At 38.5% G+C, this 19,371-nt stretch overlaps 1 protein-coding gene across 1 annotated transcript in view; it reads left to right on the top strand.

Annotated features, from left to right (window-relative positions):
- Nucleotides 1–18,578, top strand: part of adam10a (ADAM metallopeptidase domain 10a) — a 39,142-nt gene extending 20,564 nt beyond the window's left edge. The window contains exons 5-16 of the mRNA XM_041785271.1: nucleotides 2,244–2,344; nucleotides 5,596–5,754; nucleotides 5,859–5,951; nucleotides 6,245–6,428; nucleotides 11,653–11,816; nucleotides 11,942–12,125; nucleotides 12,210–12,360; nucleotides 12,454–12,637; nucleotides 14,861–14,972; nucleotides 15,118–15,338; nucleotides 15,468–15,594; nucleotides 15,944–18,578. Of these exons, the coding sequence (XP_041641205.1) occupies nucleotides 2,244–2,344; nucleotides 5,596–5,754; nucleotides 5,859–5,951; nucleotides 6,245–6,428; nucleotides 11,653–11,816; nucleotides 11,942–12,125; nucleotides 12,210–12,360; nucleotides 12,454–12,637; nucleotides 14,861–14,972; nucleotides 15,118–15,338; nucleotides 15,468–15,594; nucleotides 15,944–16,050 (1,787 nt within the window). The 3' untranslated portion in view covers nucleotides 16,051–18,578. The remainder of the gene's footprint in view (nucleotides 1–2,243; nucleotides 2,345–5,595; nucleotides 5,755–5,858; nucleotides 5,952–6,244; nucleotides 6,429–11,652; nucleotides 11,817–11,941; nucleotides 12,126–12,209; nucleotides 12,361–12,453; nucleotides 12,638–14,860; nucleotides 14,973–15,117; nucleotides 15,339–15,467; nucleotides 15,595–15,943) is intronic.
- The last annotated feature ends 793 nt before the right edge of the window (nucleotides 18,579–19,371 follow it).

The following is a 19,371-nucleotide window of genomic DNA, read 5'->3' on the forward strand; positions in this document are numbered from 1 at the left end:
GTGAAATCTGGATGTACTGTAACAAACGGCAGAAAGTTTCCTTTGAAAAGTCACGTTTATTTGTTTTGCATATGCATCTTTTGCTCAGATATGAACGCAGAAAGAAACTCTCTCGCTGTTTTACACGCACCCACATACAAACACGGCATCTCAAGCAAATACAGCTAGCAGTAAAATAGTCAATATTCACCGTCAGCTACAGTGATTGGAATTCAAGCTGTTTTTAGTGATCTGAATCAGTTGACTCGGCTTAAGAATCAGTTTCTTTAGCTCCCAAACAGCTCTTCATCTGGTAGGCTGTCATTTAGATTTTATTAATTCAACCAAATTCAGTAATGCTTTGCCCCATGACTGGTGTATGTGCTTTTATTATACTGAAATCATTTATTATACTCATCTGCAGAGGGCACATCTTTACAGCCAACTGGATGGATGCAGATATGTCCCGCCTGTTGTCTTATAATACGCGTGACAGGCCTTCCTGCTGTGCTCATGGTGATATTAGACACTGTACAACATTTACATGGGACAAATTAGAATGATCTAATTAACCCTAGGTTTGCTGTTGTGTCCCCTCAGACTATACACCCTAAATCAGTTGCATGACTCAGAAATCAGATCAGAATATGCTTGAAAGTGCACAGTGTCTGCCATACTGTGAACTCAGTAGAGAGCACGTTTCTGAATGCATTGGGGTTTGTGCCTCATGTCTGTGAACAGACTACATCTTCATTCAGTGTAGAATTACAACAGTGACATCGAGTGGTAAAATCTTCAACTAAAACAGAAGGTAATTTAATTGTACTCCAGACCTGTTGTTGAACGGAGGATTTTATCTCTGTTCATAGACGAAGAAAGCAGGAGTACATAACAAAGCCAGGTGGACTGCCAACACAAACTGCCAGTTAAGACCTTGTCTCTTCACTTTCCTGCAAGTTATCACTCCTTTCAAAATGATAGATGGTTAAATAGAGGCTGTCATTTCTCAGTTTTCACAGAGGACATTAGACTTTTAAGCTCCATCCTAAATAAGAAGTTACATTTAGGCTACATTTCAACTTAGATGTAGCTGGTACAGCTCAAAGCAGGTCATAAGTTTTGCTAAAATAACCTGTTTGGCAACAAATAATTATCTAATTTACAACAGTTTGATAGAAATCAGTGCAACAAAAACTGAAACATTTATGAGCAAAGCTTAAAAAATATTTTGGCTTTCTAATGTGAAATGTGATCCGTTCTGCTGCTCAGTGTGATCAAAAAGTTAATGCAACATCAGCACCTTTTCAGATTTGTTCAAAGTTGCTTTAGTTATTTGATCATCTATAAAATGTAAAGATATGATACTGCAAGACTTGTTGATTCATAAAGACAGACGACATAATTCAATTCAGTTCAGTTCAATTCAATTCAATTCAATTAAAACTACTAAACTGAAATTTTGGAGCTTATAGTTTAAGGGGAACAGGTTGCTTCTCTGAAACGTCAGTTGACCTTGTTTGTCTTTAACTTTTAAAATGTACAATCTACTGTAGAGTAAGCCCACAATGGACCTGATGTAGCCCTCTTTGTCAGGCTTGTTTGTTCATACCTCTTCTGAAAATGTTTTTAAGTAGTGTTGGGAAATGTTGAATCATGCAGTATTTAATGCAGATTTGTCATGTCTGTGGCCTGATGTTCACTGTGATTTGAATGTTAGCAAAGGTGGTGATTACGAATTGTTTGGCTCATTTCATTTTATTTTTATGATCCAGTTTTCAACAGCTGCTGAAACCAGATGGTGGTGTTGTAGTGGGATACACTTTTGATGTTTTTGCTAATATGTGAATATGAAAACAGAAGAAAGCAGTTCAGATATAAAACAAGCAGAGAGTGATTGTTCTTGTGTGCCCTGATATCTTCTGTTTCTTCTATCATTATTATTATTGTTTCTGTAACATTGTGATTTGTGATTTTCTTTAAACTGTCTTAAATCCTTGGAAATTATATTTGCTTTTTTAAGAAGAAGCAGATCATGGGTAATGCCTTTATCTGGGGAGAGATACAAAGCAGGGAGAGAAAGATAACACTGGTTTGTTAGGAAGGATTTGGAAAGAGAAAAGCCACATTGCTAGAGTATTTTTAATACAGTTTTTTGCACCCTGATTCACCCTGATTCACCTTCCCCTGGCCCACAACACATGACTCATCCACGTTGCAGTGTAAGCTCTTCACAAGCGTTCCCTTATCTCCTCCCTATCTGCCAGATTATCCTCATAAGTATGGCTCAGAGGGTGGCTGCGCTGACCACTCAGTGTTTGACAGGATGAGGAAGTACCAGGCGTCCGCTGTAGAGGAACCAGTCAAAGTAAGTGCCCGCATCACAACAAACCCCCCCTCCCCCTCAGTCCAGCTTCATAATTAAACACACAGATGGAGCGGGCTCATGAGATTAAAAAAGGTCTTATCTCATATCCATCCGACCTTACACTAACAGGGAGAGCATTGTGTTTATTTTTAGCTAAGGTGTACGTTATTAATCCAACACCTGATCATTAGCAATATCTCAGCCATACTCAATGTCTTTTAAAACAGCATTGACAACTTCCTATAAGACACTGTGGGAGAAAATCTAAGTCCATAATGACAAAATCTGGCCTTTCTGTGACACTTCTTGAAGGCTAAATATTTTATTCCCTACAGTTTTAAATATCTGCAGAATGACTTTAAAAAGAGGAAATAATGATGAGAAAAAATGTTTTACTAGAATCAGAAATTACAAGTATTTTGCTTGGAAGAAATATGTTTCCTCCTCTGGTTCTATTTTTTTGTTATGTTTGAATGAAATGATCCTTTTTGATACTTTTATTTTAAATTTTTTGCTACATGGACAAAGCTTTAACATTACACCATAGTTATTAGGGATGTACTATATTTTCATCATGATATCAGTAGTATCAGATATTAGCTTAAAAGGATGAAATATGGTTATCACCATAGGTGAAAATTTCTGTCAATATGTACAGCCAATTTATTGGCCATGCATGTTGACAGTCAGGTGTAGCATCAGGTATACAGGTGCATTTAATGAAAAAGTTATATTTCCCCCTGTGATTTAATTCAGAAAATGCAACTTCCATATATTCTAGATTCATCATTACAAAGTAAAATGTTGAAGACTTTTTTGTTTTAATGTTGATTATTACAGCTCACAACTCAATAAAGTCAAAAATCCACCATCTCAAAATGTTAGGATATCACAATTCATCAGTCCAAAAAAGGGATTTAAAATAAAGAAATATTGACCTTCTAAAAAATTATTTTCATTTGTGCACTTAGTGACTGGTTGGAGCTCCTCTTGCACAATTTTTTGCATCTATAATCTGCAGTGCTGCATGGAGCCAACCAATCTGTGGCCCTGGGGTGTTATGAAGCCCAGGTTGCTATGATAGCTGCCTTCAGCTGGTCTGTGTTGTTACCCACGCTGATGAAATCGGCAGGGTTATGTAAAGGGTTCTGTATCTTTGTGTGTTTGTTTGTTTGTTTGTTTGTTTGTTTGTATGTGTACAAGATAACTCGAGAACGGAAAGTTGGATCTTCACCAAACTTTCAGGGAATATTGGGATAGTGACAGGGAAGAGTCTGTTAGATTTTGGTGATGATTCGCGCACCCGTTCGTTTTTTCTCGGACTTCGAAATTTTGAACACCATAGTGATCAATGGGAGTGTGAGTTCCTCGGTGGCGCTGCTTAGGCGTGGGTGGGCCGCCTCAGACGGCCATTCTAGTTGAATATGTTGTCGTTCATCTTCCTTTAGACAGTAGCCCAGAGATTCTCTATGGGGTTCAGGTCAGACCAGTTGCCTGGTCAATCAAGCACAGTAACACTATGGTCAGCTAACCAGTTTCTGGTAGTTTTGGTTTCACTGTGGGAAGGTGCCAAGTCCTGCTGCAAAAGGAAATCAGTATCTCCATAAAGCACCTCAGCAGATGAAGGCATGACATGCCCTAAAATCTCCTGATAAATTGCTGATAGCGTTGACTCTGGACTTGATACAGCACAGTGGACCAACACAAGGAGATGATGTGGCACCTCAAACCATCACTGACTATGGAAACTAAAAACATTGGACTTCACACACCTTTAATTCTGTGCCTCTCTGATCTCCTCCAGACTTGATTTTCCAAATGAAATGCAATATTAAGTTTAATCTGAAAACAGAACTTTGTAATTACTAAGTAATTTACTTAGTAATTTGGTCCAGTTCTTTTTCTCCTTAGCTCACATGAGATGCTTATGACGTTATCTGTGATTCAGTTGTGGCTCAAGACTAGGAACACGATGCTTGTTACCCATTTCCCTGACAACTCTGTGGTGGCTCTTGATCCACTGACTCCAGCCTCAGGCCTTGCCCACACGGAGATGATAAGGATATATTTCCGTTTTGTTTTGAAAAAGTTTTCCATAAACACGGGATCGTTGCAGGAGATGTCCACAAAAGCACGGAACCACTGAAAACGACTGAAATCGCTGTAATATATATGCCAAGCCTGTAAGTGGCTCTGTAATGCTGCCATGGAAATGCACCAAAAGAGAGAAGAAGATTACAGAAAATTTACACAAACTTTCTCCTAGTTGCCCTTCTGGTGTATGCTGTTCTAGTGGTGGTAAAGGAGCATCAGATTTTGCTGTAAAAACCATAATAAGCTCAATAGCTTCTGCAGCATGAACACAACCCTGTAACCCACCATTGTTGTTTTGATTTGACTGCGTATGTGGCGTAAGTGGGCTACGCTATGTGTGACGTAATCGTTTCAAGAAAGATGCGGTTGGCTGTCCACATGGAGATGAAACGGTAAGCATTTACAGATTTGTTCACTCGGGACCCAGTTTCAAAAAGTAACGTTTACAGCCTCCCAAAACACTGTTTCCGTATGGATGAAACGCCGCTACGACAAAATACTTTTGCGTATACTCCTGAATTCATCTATGTGTGGACGCGGCCTCAGTCAGCTCTTTGTGAAGCTCCTCTAAGTTCCTAAATCTGTTTTGTTTGACAGTCCTCTGAAGGCTTAGTTCATCCCTGTTGCTTGTGCTCATTTTCTTAGCACACTTTTTACTTACAGTCAACTTTTCCATGAGTATGTTTTGATACAGCCTCTAAGCAGATGCATAAAATAAATAAGCAGTGATCTCCTGTGGCTTACCCTCCTTGTGCAGGATTACAGTGATTGTCTTCTGGACATTTGTCTAGTCAGCAGTCTTCTCCATGATTGTGGTTGTGTGTACTAAACCGGAGTGAGAGGCTCAGGAAGCCTTAAGAAATTATAGTTTTCCACAATATTCTAATATTTGGAGAAAGTGGATTTTTATTTATTTTCATGAGCTGTAATCATCAAGATTAAAACAAAACAAGGTATTGAAATTTTTCACTTTTTTAGATAAATGTGGAATACATGGAAATTTAACTGTCTTAAGTAAATCACAGGGGAAAAAAATAACTTTTGCATGATGTTCTTGTTTTATGAAGTGCACCTGCAGGTGGTTGCCTCGGGCTCATGGCCCACCATGAATAGATCTTTTTTCTGTTTTATACTGATTGTTGTTATGTTTTGTTCAGGATGGACACAGTGTTGTGGAGGAAGAGAGCGCTCATGGTCCTGTCATTCTGAGGAAAAAAAGGGCTGCAGCAAAAGATAAAAACACTTGCCAGCTCTTCATTCAAACTGATCATCTTTTCTATAAATACTACGGCTCAAGAGAGGCTGTCATTGCTCAGGTATGTGACCAAATAATGCAACAATATGTACACGGTGACCTGTTAAAACTGCTTTACTTGCGGCTGAATTTTGCAGACCAATTAAAACGTTTCTTTGTCTGTAGATCTCCAGTCATGTGAAGGCCATTGACTCCATCTACCAGGCCACTGACTTCATGGGTATTAGAAACATTAGCTTCATGGTTAAAAGGATCAGGGTGAGTTCACTTAAAACTAGATCTGCTTGAAATTGAGTCTAAAATTAATGTCTAAAATTAATGACAACTTTCGCAAAGTAATTAGAGCTTTTTTTTTTTTTTTTTTTTTTTTTTTTCAAGAATGAATGATGTGGTGTTGAGGACATTTCTTCAGAGTGAAAATTTCATTTTGCCCTTAAGGCTTTTTGGTTTCTACAAGCTGTTTCTTCAGATCTATTAAATAATCAGGTCTTCTCTTTTTCTTGCTTTTCGCCTACAATTGACTAGTTTTTCTTTCTCCCCTTTATTTTAAGATAAACACCACCACTGATGAAAAGGACAAAACAAATCCTTTTCGCTTTGCCAACATCGGAGTGGAGAAGTTTCTGGAGCTGAACTCTGAACAGAACCATGATGACTACTGCCTGGCTTACGTTTTCACCGACAGAGACTTTGATGATGGAGTCCTCGGCTTGGCTTGGGTTGGAGCACCTTCAGGTTGGTATACTAGTACAAATAACGACACAACCCTGGTGGTGAGTTTGTGTAATGCTAACATTTTTAAACAAGATGGATGGCTTTTAATCTTACATTCAAAAGAAAGGCACAACTCCCTGATTCCTATTTTATGTATTTTTCTTACTGCTTTCAAGAGTTTCAAGCAGTCTTTTGTCTCAACAAAATGCACCAATGTGGCTTGAACCTTTTGCTAGAGTAGCCTTCTTGTGCAGCTCTGTAGCAGAATGCTGTTTGAGGCCACACTCAACTTGTCTCCTATTAAAAATTCCAGTGCAGGAAACTTTTATTGAGTTGCCACTGACTTGCTTAACCGACATCTTCTTTGCTTCCTTTTGCTTTGTTAAGCTTCAGAGTTTGATTTTTAGCTGGTTTATCCAAATTATATCCACAGGCCAATTGAACAGCGCCATTCATGAACAAAACTTGATACTGTCAGTATGCCTGATACATGGGAGGCTGCTTTTGTATTTTTGACAGAAGTGAATTGTGCCTGTTCTTGAGTTATCTCAAAGCCAAAATGACCATGCTTTCCTACTTGAGTAGTTTTACACAATGGAGCAGAAGTAGAGCATTAGCTGTCAAAATTAGGCTTCCAATGAAGCTTTCTTAACCAACTCTTTATAGTTGAGAAGTAAGCTGCTGCAAAGTGGCAAATAGTTGGGGCACTGTTTTAAATCAACATAAGTACACACCTCACGTTGAGAGGCTCAGTCCTTGATGCAGCATCCCTGGGCTCAACTTGACTTTTGCTGCATAACTTCACCATTTTTTGTTCAATATTTTCTGACTATACACTGTTTTACCTAATAAAGGCCAAAAAAATTATCTTTGAATAAAGAAACAAGGTGGCTAATAATTAGAAATATGCATCACCCACTAACAATCACTAGTATAATGATTTTTATTGCCTAATAAGAAACTAGGTAGAAACATGGCATATAGCATATTCGACTGCCTATTATCGTCGTTTTTATGAGTTGTAGTATCTGTGTGCACTGTGCAGCCACACCCGTATGTGTTTTTCTCTCTCTGGATTCATTATTGGTTATTTTCCACTGGGTCTTTCCCATACAGACACATCATGCATGAGTCATTGTAAAGAAAGTTTCTTTTTCCTGTTCCTTTGAATAAGTCAGTCCACCGTCCCGACATGAACAACACAGCAACAAACCAAGACAATCAATACGAGCAAATCAGCCTGGCTGTAAGCTGAAAGAATTGATTGAGGATAAGAGATGAAGGGGAGATGTAGGGCTGCAGTGAGCTGTGGGATAAATATCTGAACAAAGACGGGAAAGAAAAAAGCATCAAGCACAAATAATACAGTATTTTATCGATGTGACCATTTTTGTCAAGACTGGAGTGGCTTCAGTGGTGTGTTTCTGTATTTAATGTGCTGTCATACTCATGTGCACATAATGGAGACATTGTTTATTGCTTTAAGTGCTGTGGTGTCCTGCTTCTGTGCTGTAGACGCTGTCTCCTAATGACTGGCTTTATGGATTATCGGAAAAGCAGCCGCACAGAAGCATGCTTAATATTCACTGTGATGAAGTGGTTTCCAAGTGGATGGCTGTGTTTCTCAAGTAGATGTTGGTTTAATACATTTACTAAGATTGTTTAAAGTATGAATAATCAGCAATCATTCGTGCTACAGTCAGCTACAAAAGTGCAGTAATGCACAGCATTTTTGTTACATTTAAAATTACAGATTTATAATTTTTTCTCAAAAGATGGAAGCTGAATTTATTGTTTTATGTTTTAATTTATACAGCGAAGTTTGCATTTGCAGTTAGGTTGACATCAGTGTTTTGAAAAAAATGTGTAAGTTATCAGGCAAAATGCTGTTGCTAAGAAAGAACTGTTTCAAAGCGTTGCTTTATGTTGAAATTTGCATCAAAACCATGTGACTCATCCTCTATCCACTGATTTTTGAACCTCTGTTTTTGCTCTGAAGTTTGGCATTCAGCATTGTTTTAACTAGCAGTGACCATACTTGTGAAAGTGCAAATGTATAATTGTGTCTCTGTCCTAGTTGACATTTCACGATAAAAAAAAATCATAACTAGCTACACCCTCATGCAACCCAGAGTGAATTCAAAACAGGACCATAGTTTACAAAATAAAGATGCTTTATAGGAGAAGACTCTAATCTAAAACTTGAGACAATCCACCCAATAGATACACATTACCTTGGCTAATACATCACTAGAGAGTTATCTTATTTTTCTTTATGCTTCCATAAAATCAGACTTCATTTTGAAACCTGTGAAGACTCCTCTTGCTGGTCATCAGAAATAATATAAATTTGTTACTGCTCAGCAGCTAGAAGAGAGACTCCCCAGTGAATAAATTGTGTGACTTTTTTGTTTCAGAATCTCCTTCTTGAAATTAAACAGCCACAGTGTATCAATATATATTTAAATGCATGACTGTGACCAGTTATTCCTGGCTGTACTGGTCTGTGATGTTCAGCAATATGAGCAATACTTACTTATTTCAGCATCTCAAATATAGGCATACAGCTGACTGCAAAAATTGTGTATTACTGCAGGTTGTAAAAGACGTTCGTATTCCCACAAAGCCTGCATAAAAGTAGAAAATAATTTAGTATTTATGGTCAGATGAAAGGATTTGAAAACAGTTTTAACTGAAACTGTAAAGTGAAAAAAAATCTGACTTTGTTATTCATTTATTTATCAGTTCATTTGTCAGGACATTGCACAGGCATTGTTGAATTTAATTACTGTGCAATTGGAGCCATGTAGTCAAGACTTCTTGCCATAGCTAATTTGCAGTCCTTGTCCCTGGCTAATGACACTCATTATACAACAATAAAATGGACACAAAAGAGTGACAATTACAGCAGACACAGGTGCATAAAAACAACAACAGCAAGGCAGACATAGACATGTAACATAAACATCCAGAATAATTACAATAACTAAAAATAACAGTAAGAGCAGTAGGTGAAATAACTAACAAAGAGAAAAGGGAGGGAAATATAGTGGATGATATAAACCGTATAAAACATGCAGCTTAGTGGTTACAGATCTACCTTGGTTGAGCCATGGTTTTACCTTGTTATTGAACACTTGGGAGTCAGTCAGTGTTTTTATTTCTGGTGGCAGAATATTCCAATCTGTGGACCTTTAACTTAAATGAGGACTGGACAATGCTGTTTAACACTTTGCGGGTGTACAGTCTCCACTAACGGCTCCTCTTGCAGTGGCTCCTTAATGGACTAAATTTAAATCATTTCACAGACTAGCTGTGGAGCAAGATCATTCACACAATAAAATACACTGATATGAATTATAAAAAGTGTTCAAATCACAATGTTTTAATTAGCTGTGAAAAATGTTCAATTTGGCATCTGAGTGCCCATCTGGCATCTGTTTTCCCACTGACACAGCTGCTCACATATACTGATATCTTTTTCCTGTTCATCATTAATTTAGCATTTAGATCTTGTAACACATTCATTTTCAGGACAGACACTGATTTTTTTTTTTTTATACAACTCCAGGAAAGTGTTCATATTTTACGTGACAGTAGAAATGTAATTTAATTAATCAATCAATCAATCAATAAATCAATCAATGAGTTACTCAATCTTGATTTGCACAGGGCCAGTTCATTAAAAAATGTTTTGTCATGACACTTTATAAGGAGGACAGATTTAGACCATGCTCTTTGTTATATTATTTGCAAAGTAATATTACTAATCCAACATGAACACATCATGTAGTTAAGCCACAGTGACAAGGAAAAACACCTTTCAACAGGCGGACACCTTGAGCAGCACCAGAGTCATGCTGAAGTCATCAATTGGTGTTGTGTTGTGGGTGTGAGGAAATAGGACTTGAAGTTAATGATCTGCTCTCATTGGATGCTTTTTAGAGAAAGCTAAATGGCTTGGAGGCAGACACATCTGGCTACAGATGTTTCATTTAACTTACATATCTGGTTGATTTTGTTAAATATTTGCTGCTGAAATCTGTTATCTTGTATCCTGAAATGCATTTTGTCTATGCATCTTGAGCTTGAGTCTGCTGTTCATGACTGCTCTTTGTTTGTCTGTAACTTTGATATATGCGTCTTCTGCTGCCTGTCTTGGCCAGGACACTGGCACTGGCCATAATCCATCTTAATCTTATTTTAATCTGTAAGGTTACAATGCCAGTAATAATGGTAACAATATATGTAAACTTAAAACAAAAAGTAAGGCAATTTGTGTTTGGTACATTATTTCTTTGTCATAACAATGCTTCTTGGTAATAAATCTTATATCGTTGGAAATCCTGTTTATTACCCTTTTAAATGATGCCACATTTGTAAGGATCATGCATTTGTGGGATGAGCAGCAGAGCTGAGTATGTGGGTTGCGCCCATGAAAAATGTGCCAAATCTTCTCTGCCAGTGCCAAACAGCTTATTTTGCGGTTGCCATTGACTCTTGTTTTGAGCTTCTGGTACCCCCAGGTGCTGCCAATCAGGTGCCTGATTGGCAGCACCTGTGAGCTCCGAGAAAGACCAAATGGGTGCGCGAATCATCACCAAAATCTAACAGATTCTTCCCTGTCACTATCCCAATATTCCCTGAAAGTTTGGTGAAGATCCGACTTTCCGTTCTCGAGTTATCTTGTACACATACAAACAAAGAAACAAAAAAAACGAACAAACAAAGATACGGAACCCTTTACATAACCCCCTGCCGATTTCATCGGCGTGGGTAAATATTGTTAAATTGTCAATATGTCTTGTTTCTTCAAACTTCAATCATCCAATCCACCAAATACCAAAGAAGAGTCAATGACAGAATCAGCTGTTTGGCACCGGCAGAAAAGATTTGGCACATTTTTCATGGGCGCAACCCACATACTCAGCTCTGCTGCTCATCCCATAAATGCATGATCCTTACAAATCTGGCATCATTTAAAAGGGTAATAAACAGGCTTTGCAACAGTATAAAAGTTATTGCCAAGAAGCATTGTTACAACAAAGAAATAATTTACCAAACAAATTGCCTTACTTTTTGTTTTAAGTTTAGTTAGTCATTGAATTGGGATCAATAAATTTGTCTGAATCTGAGTTTATTTTGCCACGTATTCTAAATCTTTTTGGGTATTTAAAAATCTAGTTTCTAGTATTAAAGTGTAATGTTAATCAGTTCTGCTCTTACGTTTCCACTCTTGTCACAGGAAGCTCTGGGGGCATCTGTGAGAAGAGCAAACTTTATTCAGATGGAAAGAGGAAGTCTCTGAACACTGGTATCATCACCGTGCAGAACTATGCATCCCATGTCCCACCTAAGGTGTCACACATCACCTTCGCTCATGAAGTGGGCCACAACTTTGGTTCTCCTGTGAGTACGATGATTTAAAACGTAGTTCTTGCCTACTCTCTTGTCCCAGTGTGCAACAAATTATCTGCAGCTCTCTTTCTATAGAAGTCAGCCCATCTTTCCTCTATTTGCCTTCTGTTTTACAGCATGACTCTGGGATTGAATGCACCCCTGGAGAGTCTAAGCTGCAGGAAAAAAAGGAACAGGGAAACTTCATCATGTATGCCAGAGCAACATCAGGAGACAAACTTAACAACAACAAGTTCTCCATTTGCAGCATTCGCAATATAAGCGCTGTTCTGGCCAAAAAGAAAGATGACTGCTTTGTCGGTATGTTTTCTCCTCTGAAATCATTTGTTCCTGTCTTTGAGAAGGAGTGTTCCAGTCTTCATGCTGTGTTGTTTGTGTGTACAGAGTCTGGCCAGCCTATCTGTGGAAATGGGCTGGTGGAGGCTGGAGAAGACTGTGACTGCGGCTACAGTGATCAGTGTAGAGACTCTTGCTGCTATAGCGCCAATGAAGCTGAGGGCAAAAGATGCAAACTCCAACCCGGCAAAATCTGCAGGTAAGATGTGATAAGTATACCTCTGTACCAAATTCTCTTTAGGTAGCAGTTATTTGACTTTCAATTGCATCTATTTGATTTTTGTTTTCGCAGCCCCAGCCAAGGCCCATGTTGCACATCAGAGTGTACCTTTAAGGGCAGTAAGGCAAAGTGCAGACTGGAGTCGGAGTGTGCCAAAGAGGGCATGTGCAATGGAGCGACTGCTCTGTGTCCTGCCTCAGAACCAAAGGAAAACTTCACCTCCTGCCATTCAGACACACAAGTCTGCATCAGTGGGGTATGTTGGTATTGGAGGGCCACTTGCTGCGGAACTATAAAAAGTCAAATGTTAGCAACTATGCACAGTTGAGGATGACATTATTAACCCCCCTATGACATTTGTTTTTAAGTGTTACCTTAGTGCTCTTAAACAGAGAAATGAGTTTTTAACACAGCCTTTCTAAACACCCTAATTTTATTATGGATGCTTACATTATTTTATGTTGCACACAGAAACAAAATTGTTTCACCAAAACGACCAGGGTCAAAAGTGTTAGCCCCCCTGATGCTAATAGTCAGTTGTGTCTCTCCTTCTTGCTGGATAACAGTCAGCAGTCAATTTCTGTTGTTTTTAACAAGTCTCAGAGCTGTCTCCCGGGAAATCCCAGCTTATTCTCCTTTGGTAAATTTTTTAAGCTCCTCCAGATGTGATGGTCTTCTGGCATGGACTTTGGTCTATAGTTCACTCCACAGGTTTTCAGTGGGATTCAGAGCTTTGTCAGGCCAGTCAATAACATTCACTTTGGTCTTCTGGAGGTAGTTCTTCACCAGGAACCTATGTGGGTTGTTGTCATGTTAGAGGACATTGCGACAACCCAGACCCAGTTTTGCAGCTGTCTGCCTGAGGTTTCTTTTAAAATCTTCACATACAGTGCTTAACAAATTTATTAGACCACCTGTCATATTTGTTTCAAAGACCATCCAGCATCATGAAGTGCTTTAATGCGGACTCTTTGATTTTCAGTGAGCTCTCCACGTTGTACCATTTTGAACAAGAATGAGGGATTTCAAACTGAATTCACCCAAATTTGAGCCGGCTCACTGGGCTTCTCTGAGAAGTCAGAAATGAATCAAGCATAACATTCAAGCACTAAAACTCATTTTTCTGTTCAGGTATGCAAGTAAATAACTATAATTTGACATATTAATCAAGAAATAAGAATTTGCTTTACTATTTTTTCAGTTTTTTTTGTAAATCAGTAAATTTGAAAATTCATGGATAAAAATACTAATGATATTTTAGCATTAAAAATATCATTTGGGTTAAAGAGCTTCTACATATTGGTGTTTTAACCATTGCAGAAACATAAAAAATGATTTTGTTAATTACCAATGCTGTTAATTTAGGGTAGCTGTGGCATAAACCCTACTTTGGTTAGGGTTAGGGTGGTCTAATAAATTTGTTAAGCACTGTATCCTTTATGATTCCCTCCATCTTCTTGAGATTGACAGTTCCAGATGCACTGAAGCATCCCCACAGTATATTACTCCCATTGCCGTGCTTTGGCAATGGGAGTCCTTTGGGTTATACGCCTCTCCTTCCTTTCTCCAAACGTTGTCTCTATGGCCCAAGAGCTTTCATCTGACTAAGGACAAGCTTCCAGTATGCATAAACTTTCTGCTGGTTGTCCTTAGCACACTTCAGTCTTATACTTGTCACTTCAGTTCTTGACACGTGGAAATGCTGTGATAACTATGTAGATCTTTCTCCTGCTTTGTGAGCATCAACAATTCTTCTCAAGTTTGAACTGATTTCTTTTCTTTTTGTCATGATGCTTTTTCCAGTTCAAACCCTAACTAAATTTTTTATACTGTGTAGTGTGTGTAGTGTAAATTGGAAGATAACCCTGATTTTTAGCTTGGTACAAGCTTTGAGCATTACAGCGTTTAAATGTGTTTAAATTAAAATGCGTTTAAATTATTAAAATCCTGGCTCTATTTCACAGCACTTGGGAAATACGTTTGTTTTTTTTAATTACATTTTCATAGGTGTTAATAATTTAGTCCTCATCTGTATGTCTAATTTGAGTCACATTCACCTGAATTTTCAAGACAAAAATTTTATTTCAAAATATTAAGAGCAAATAATGAGATGGGAATTGTTGTAATAAGTCAAAATAGCTGCAAATGAAGCAGGCAAGCATATTTAATTTTCTTATCTTTATCTTTTTTTTCAAAAACTCAGAAAGGTCTTAACTCCATAAACTAAAGGAAATGTTGCCGGCTGCTTTGGAAGATAATTCTACTCAATTCAAATAGTTAAGACCATGAATCCTTCTTATCTTGAAATGAGGTGCCTATTTGTAATTGTCAGATAAATATGCCTCATACTGCATGTGTTAAGAGGTTGTTGACTGAAAATGAGACGAATGCACTTGCTAATATTTAATTATTTGCAGTCTGTTGCCAGGTATTAATAGTTCGTGAACTTGTTTTAGTCATAATATGTTTTTAATTTCAGGTATGCTCTGGCTCCATTTGTGCTAAGTATGGCCTAGAGGTTTGTACCTGTGCTAGCCAAGATGGTGCGGATGAAGCAGCTGAGCTCTGCCATGTGTGCTGCATGGAGAAGTGTAAGTGGCAGACTGTAACAAAATTACACAATCACTGAAGAGTACTGAGACAGGGCTTTGCGATATGTGACAGCAGTTAATTTTGTTCATATTGGTGTAATCTCCAGAGTAGTTATTGTCATTATCCTTCCCCATCTGCCCTCAGCGGACCCCAGCACCTGCAGCAGCTCAGGCTCAGATAAATGGGCTAGCCACTTCAATAAAAAGGTGATAACACTGCAGCCAGGCTCCCCCTGCAATGACTTTAAGGGCTACTGTGATGTGTTCATGAGGTGTCGTCTTGTGGACGCCGACGGACCTCTGGCAAGGCTGAAGAAGGCCATCTTTAATGCAGAACTGTATGAGAATATTGCCGAGTGGATAGTGGTGAGTTTTCCAGCAGCTTAGTTCTACGATAAAAATAACTTCAACACAATGATGCTCATGCACATAGAGACTATTTCAGATGTGTTTCTCTGTACTTTGACATCTTTAAATGTTACATTTGTTGTCCAGGCTCACTGGTGGGCAGTGCTGTTGATGGGCATTGCTCTTATTATGCTAATGGCTGGATTTATCAAGATCTGCAGCGTCCACACTCCCAGCAGCAACCCCAAACTGCCTCCACCAAAGCCACTGCCAGGTATATAGTGCGCGGTTTATTTTTTTATTTGCATGCATAATTTAATCTGCCAGTTGAAGGAGCATCTTATGAGAGATTTAACAAGATGATAAATTTTGTTTGGGAAAACATGGACAGAAAATTGTATAAGACACTAGAAAATCATGAGATGGACCTTTCTGGCATTTCATTCTTTCTTTGCCTATCTTTGCAGGCTGAAGTAATATTTAAATGGTTTTATATGATTGAGATTCTGCTTGTTATTGTTGTGTTTGCCTTATTTTCCGTTCTTGGCATTATACTGATGGTATAGAGAAAAAGCAGCATCCATTCCTTGCCTTCATTTCTTGACTCTGTTGATATGTTGCAGGTACACTTAAGAGGAGGAGACAGCAACATCCAAACCAGCAGCAACAAGGCCAGCGTCACCACCGCCAGCACAGAGAGAACTATCAAATGGGACAGATGAGACGCTGAGACTCTACTCCGCTCTTTGCCTTGGTTCTTCCTAGTGCCTACATCAGGAGCACTTCACTCCAAAGAGATACCTTTACTGCATTTTGCATAATTCAAAGAACTTGCACAATGGAATCGATTTTTCACTGGACTAAGCCTGAAGTTTGGGGCCTAACAAACTTGTCAAAGCACGTCTGCTCTGAGAGCCAGATTAGCCGTGGTTCAAACAGCTTTTATAGGAAACACAGTAACTTTTCCAAGGAGCAACAGGAGGAGAAATTTGTTGATCTCGTCTTAATCGTAATCTTTCTTTGAATGCTTTATTTCTCTCAGAATGGAGGCGAGGGAAGATTTCACTGTCCTCTGTACTCCATCTGTGCCACCTTTTTTCTCCCTTCTTCCTCTCTGAGGCGCTGCTATCATCAACACAGCAGGATTGCAAGTCACGTGGGACCTGAGAGGTTGAGGCTGGAGGAAAAGTCTTTTTTTGCCAATATGATACGATTGTTTTAAATCAAACTACCATCAAAAATTTTAGCTTTTATTTCTAAAGCATACATGTTCTTTCAGTCGGCAGTTGTATAGATGTTGCTGTTGGTTTTCTCTCTGTTGCAATTTATTTTCTGCTTAATTAAGATTATTTTCTGTCATAATTCACTTTCTCAGGATTAATAAAACAACAATGGATGAGTGTCTGGGATGGAAAAGATGGCTGCATGTGGGTTTCAGGGGGAAGTCCTTCCTGATTGTGCAGCAGAGTTCATGTGAGCTGCTGAGAGGTTGTTGGAAAAGAATGTAGACAAACAGGCTGAATAAGATTACAGAGTCATCTAATATCAGATGCAGGGCTGTGGAGGGGAGAGACATTATCTGGATATGTAGATTTGATGTTGTGATAGAGTTTTGCAGCCGTGTTTACATAGAGGTGTTGTCTGCGGCTCAGATAAAAGCTTTTTAATATCTTGATTGTATCACATCTTTTATTCTGTCCTACCTGTTTCTACCTGACTTTCTGCTTTGGCTCTGATTGGTGGCACATTTGTGAAATGACCACTTGTGCTACATTCATTTAGAAATAGAATGGTTAAGAATGTATTTTCACTTTTGGGACAAAATAATCCATTTTAGAGAAGAGGAGTCCTGGAGTGATTGTCCTGCCCACTTGCGATCTGTCACTTTTTTTAATTTTCACACACTGGCAATTGTGGCAGAAATGACAAAACCTATTAAAACCACTTATAGCAGTTAAATCCTGGGGGCTCTGTACCCAGGCGAGCCTCACTGGCTTAATGTGATTTCATTTGTATCCATTTTACTTGCAGTCTATTTTGTTTGTATATGTCGAGTTAAACTAGAACTTCTGTTTATCGCTGTTTTGTTGCTGCTGTTAACATTTACATTTGCGTACAATCACTTTGCGTCTGCCATCCATCTGCTGCTCTGTCCTTTATTTTCCCACAGATCAGATTTTCCTCAAGGAACTCTGTTACCCTTGTTAACCTTCTTGTAGTGTGCAACTACATTAAAATGTGCCTACTCAGAGCAGTGACACACAGTGATGAGGCGACAGATTTCAAATCCCCCTTCTAAGTCTGGACTGCTGAGATTGTAGTGAAAACAATAAGTTCATTTTATATCCCTTTATTGACCTGCTCATATTTGACTTAGGTTGCATTTTCTATTATTTTTGAAGCAGATTTAATCAACTTGAATGATAGATGTGAGTGGAGCCGATAAAAATGTAATGAAATAAAAAATATGTATAGTTATTTATAATTATTTCAGGAGGATTTAACTTGGCAGAGAAAGACAGATTCTTTTTCTTTTCCTCCTTGCAAAATAGTTGAACCAAGCAGCACTGCAGCTCAGCGCTGTTTTCTGGATGTTCTATTGAGTCTATGCAGAGTATCACAGAGCTCAACACACCGAACAAGTAAGCCTCTTACAAAGAAATGCCTTCACTGTTTTCTCCCAAATGGGTACATGGAAGTCGCATTTTTTTCTGAACAGACAAAAAAAATGCAATCCTCCATGGCTTTGAAAACTGATTTTGTTTGTCTCTTTGGTGCTACTAGCAGTGCTTTTTTTTCTTGGGTCTGAGCTTAAAGTTTTATTTTCATTATCTTTGGCAAATTTTAAAGCTTTCGTGTGGTGTGTGTGTGTGAGTGTTTGTGTGTGAATAAGTGTTTGTGTGAGAGATGCTTTGCTGAATCATATTTTTTGTTGTTATGGTAAGGTGAGGACAATACTGGGTTTTAGGGGGATTATACTCTGGGAAATGTTTCTTCATGTATTGCTATTATGTTGAGAAAATGTGCACTGAAGTATAAGTGATGTAAACAGCGAATCCAAAATGGTATAGATTCAGTACTACTGTCTTGATTTTAATGTGTCCTGTATTTTATACGTCTTCAATGTTTGTTGTCTTCTTTTTGTTCTGTTTCCCATTCTGCTAACTTTGAAATTTTATTGATTTTGCAAAAGTAATGTGCAAAATGTAATTTCCTTTGAATTACTTGAAATTCATTAATAAACCAGAATTGATCAAATGTTTAGTTTCATTGTTTTATGTAATAGAAAAAGGATCTTTCTGATTTTTTCTTCTTTTTTCACACTGTTTACTTTACTGCCACATATTTTTAATGTCTTCTCTCCAACCTCACCATCTGCTGACCAGTCTCTGAGGATTTCTAACTGATCTGTGACTCCCAGGCTATCTGAGCAGTTTAAATGTATTACCAAATTCTAAACTTAGCACAAAAAGTAAGGAAATTTGTGTTTGGTAGATTATTTCTTTGTTGTAACAATGCTTCTTGGCAATAAATCTTACACAGATGGAAAGCCTGTTATTTCCCTGTGCCACATTTGTAAGGAACATGCATTTGTGGGATGAGTAGCAGAGCTGAGTATGTGGTTTGCGCCCATGAAAAATGTGCCAAATCTTTTCCGCCAGTGCCAGACAGCTTATTTTGCTGTTACTATTGACTCTTGTTTTGACCTGGCAGCACCTGTGAGCATGGACCCTGCTACAGTGGTCAGTAGATGTCTGCTCCAAGAATCGGCATGCCACATTTGACTGATCTGGATAAGGCCCGTGCAATAGGGCAACATCAAGCTGGTGTTCCACAAAACCAAGCTGCGGCGTTGTTTGGAGTGAGCCCTAGCACCACCTCCAAACTGAAGGCCAAGTTCCATATAACAGGGGGGATGTCAGAGACCGGCCATGATGTGGGCGTCCCAAGAAGACGACACCCCAAGAAGACTGTTTCCTCACCCTGTCAGCACTTAGGTACCATAGGCTGTCTTCTACAGATTTGCTGTCAAGGTTTGCAGGACGATATG

This window comes from Cheilinus undulatus, linkage group 1 (genome assembly GCF_018320785.1).
Source record: "Cheilinus undulatus linkage group 1, ASM1832078v1, whole genome shotgun sequence".
Taxonomy (NCBI): domain Eukaryota; kingdom Metazoa; phylum Chordata; class Actinopteri; order Labriformes; family Labridae; genus Cheilinus; species Cheilinus undulatus.